This window comes from Arachis duranensis, chromosome 1 (assembly GCF_000817695.3).
Source record: "Arachis duranensis cultivar V14167 chromosome 1, aradu.V14167.gnm2.J7QH, whole genome shotgun sequence".
NCBI lineage: Eukaryota > Viridiplantae > Streptophyta > Magnoliopsida > Fabales > Fabaceae > Arachis > Arachis duranensis.
Genome location: NC_029772.3, coordinates 5100294 through 5103082, shown reverse-complemented (window position 1 = coordinate 5103082; position 2789 = coordinate 5100294). Strand labels below are relative to the sequence as shown.

General features: G+C 44.9%; 1 protein-coding gene across 1 annotated transcript; it reads right to left on the bottom strand.

The window, feature by feature from the left end:
* Positions 1–711: 711 nt before the first annotated feature.
* Positions 712–2607, bottom strand: LOC110274633 (uncharacterized). The gene is made up of 3 exons (XM_021129451.1): positions 2499–2607; positions 1470–1730; positions 712–1364 (listed from the first exon to the last, which is right to left on the bottom strand). Exons 1-3 carry the CDS (start codon positions 2605–2607, stop codon positions 712–714), a joined length of 1023 nt encoding a protein of 340 aa, XP_020985110.1.
* Between the last annotated feature and the right edge of the window lie 182 nt (positions 2608–2789).

The window sequence follows — 2789 nt, the reverse complement described above, 5'->3', positions numbered from 1 at the left end:
ATCTTTTCATTACTATATTTCTCTTAAATATCCTCCTTTATTTTTTATAAGTCTTTCTACGAAACGCGCCGACTTAAGCTCGACAAAACGTGAAAATCCCATGAACCGACCTAACATGGTCGTCAGGATGAAACGACGAGGTACAAGTCGGTGTAAAGAGGTTGTATGAGTTGATCGTAAAAAAAACTCGGGAACAATCCGACTCCTAAGTCGAAATGAGAACCCGAGTAAAACAAACTCGGGAATACTCCGAGTAGATGAAAAACGCATCACAAAAATAACCTAAGTCATAAAAACTCACTAAAGCAAAGTTGAGTATAAAGGATAACAAAAGAGATATGAAAACCTGAAAAGTTTAAAGTTTGCATACAAGCCTTTGCACGAAAAAGGCTCAAGAAAACAATGCAAGCTAACAAAAGGTTTTCCGAAAAGATCAAACATATTCAAAACAGAAAAGCATGTACACGCGTAAAGTAACTTAAACCCTTATCCAAAAAGGGGCACCTACTTCGATTAGAAAACCCTTATCCAAAAAAGGGCGTTTATTTTGTTTAAAACCCTTATCCAAAAAAGGGCACCAAACAGAATGTTTTGTTTACGGCCTTAAAAGGCCAGAAGGAAATTGTTCACGACCACCAGCAAATAAATAGAAGTTTAAAAAAGGGGGGGACCCACAGGCCGGGCCCCCATATAGCCATAAAAATAAAGAAGTCATTTTTTGGACAGAGTAGAGGAATCACCACCACCAGGAGGAACACCACCAGGACCAGGAGGAGGAGCCGAAGAGGAAGTCGGGGCGAGGATTGAAGAACTCGGAGCGTCTTTGGAATGAGGAGGAGACTCTATAATCCTCTGTCCCCGAGTCTTTAGGTCTGACTCGGAAACGACCTCGGGGACAGGAGGATCAACAATAGCGCCATCAATAACTACCTTGTCGGGATGTAAAGGAGAAAGGTCCAAGTCGGGAGCGATGACTCTGACTTGTTCCAAGAAAATTCTCCAAGACTCCTCGGCACCCTCGGCGATAGAGTCCTCCAACTCAGTATAAGCATTCCGAGAGTTCATCAAATCCTTCCTCACCTCCACCATATCTTTAAATAAGCTTTGATAACTCTCCTGGGCTGCCTTCCTCAGATTCGCCTCCATAGTGCACTGGGCTTGCAGCTGGCTCTCCTTCTCCCGGAGGACATCTCTCTCCTTCCTCAGTTTGTCCCTCTCCACCTTCAACTCCCTCTCATGCTTTTCAAACATGAGAAGCCTCTCCTCCAGCTCCTCAACCTTTGGGGAAGTCCCCAAAGAGCTGAGAGGAGTCTTCTCGAATATATCCAAAAGTTTGCCACAAACTCCCGCCGCCCTAAAACTTTCTTCAGCCAGAGCGGAAAGGTGGTTCCGAACAGAAACATCATCCATACTTATAAGAGGATAGATGTTCTTTCGGACGAATGCAAGAGCATCCGCCTTAACACCACCTTCCCAAGAAGGGCCAGACTCTGAAGTCTTGCGCTTCTTCTTCTCCGGCTCAGAAAGTAGTTGGGCAGAAGGGAGTGGTCGAGCCAAACTTGAGGAGGAGGAAATAATAATAGGTTGAGAGGGAGTACCCACATTTTTAGGAGGAGGAGGGGGAGGAGGAGGAGAGATGACCGCCTTGGCACCCCCGGACCTAGCCCGGGATTTCGCTTTGGCCTCCTGGACCCTCTGGTAGGACTCTTGAGCATTCCTTTTTGCCATATCTACAAAAGTAACAACCAAGTTACAAGTCGGTAAAATACAAGTCGGTAAAATAAAAGTCGGTAAAATATAAGTCGGCGAAAAAGAACTCGGAAATAAGAAATGCATGCACTACCTATGCAAGACTGAACAAAAGTTGACGTCCCCTGAAGGATTTTTCTCGTATCCAAGTATGGGGCCCTCCCCCATGCTTCTCGGAAAAACCCCACAATGGCCGCCTCCACCTCGTCCAGGTCATCTAGACCAATCTTTTCACAAGGGGTGGCCGGCAGCCAGTAAAGAGGAAAGCGGGGGGAGGAATGCTCGTCCAGAAAAAAGGGGTGGTGACCCTCTACGGCTTGAACTTTGAAGAAGAAGTTTTTAAAGTCGTGGAAAGATTCATCAAAAAGGGTGAAAATCCTCCGACCTTGAATGGCTCGGAAGGATACCCATTGTTGTTTGTTGTTTAGCCCACTGAAGGGCTTAGTCATATGAAAGAGAAAGAAAAAAAATCCTTAAAGAGGTCGGGAAGTCCAGAGCATGGCTTATAAACTGATAGATCTTCAAAAAACCCCAAGAATTGGGGTGGAGTTGAGTAGGGGCAACCTTACAGTGGTGCAAAACGGACATTTCGAAATCAGAGAAAGGAAGAAAAACACCCAAACGGGTGATCATACATTCATACATGAAGAAAAAATGAGGGGCCGCCTCATTAACTCTCCCAAAACAAACCCGGTCTTCCGGACCCGGGATTATCAACTCATATTTTGGCTCGTCCTCCTCCGAAGTACAAAGCCGGTGATGAGTACGAAGATGAGTGATAAACTCAGCATCGACCAGGGGTTCCTCCCCAAGGACTGTAACATCAACCCACTGAGAAAGAACATCTACGGAAGCCATTTTTTATACAAAGAAAGGTGGCAGAAACCTACAAAAAGGGAAAAAGAAAAAGAAAATCAAAAAACACGGCCACTAAAGAAGAGAGATTCGAAACCAGAATCTACAGGTCAACCTATCTACTCGCAAAACAAAACATGCAAACATAAAGCATGACATGGAAAAAGCAAAACTAACCTTTATCC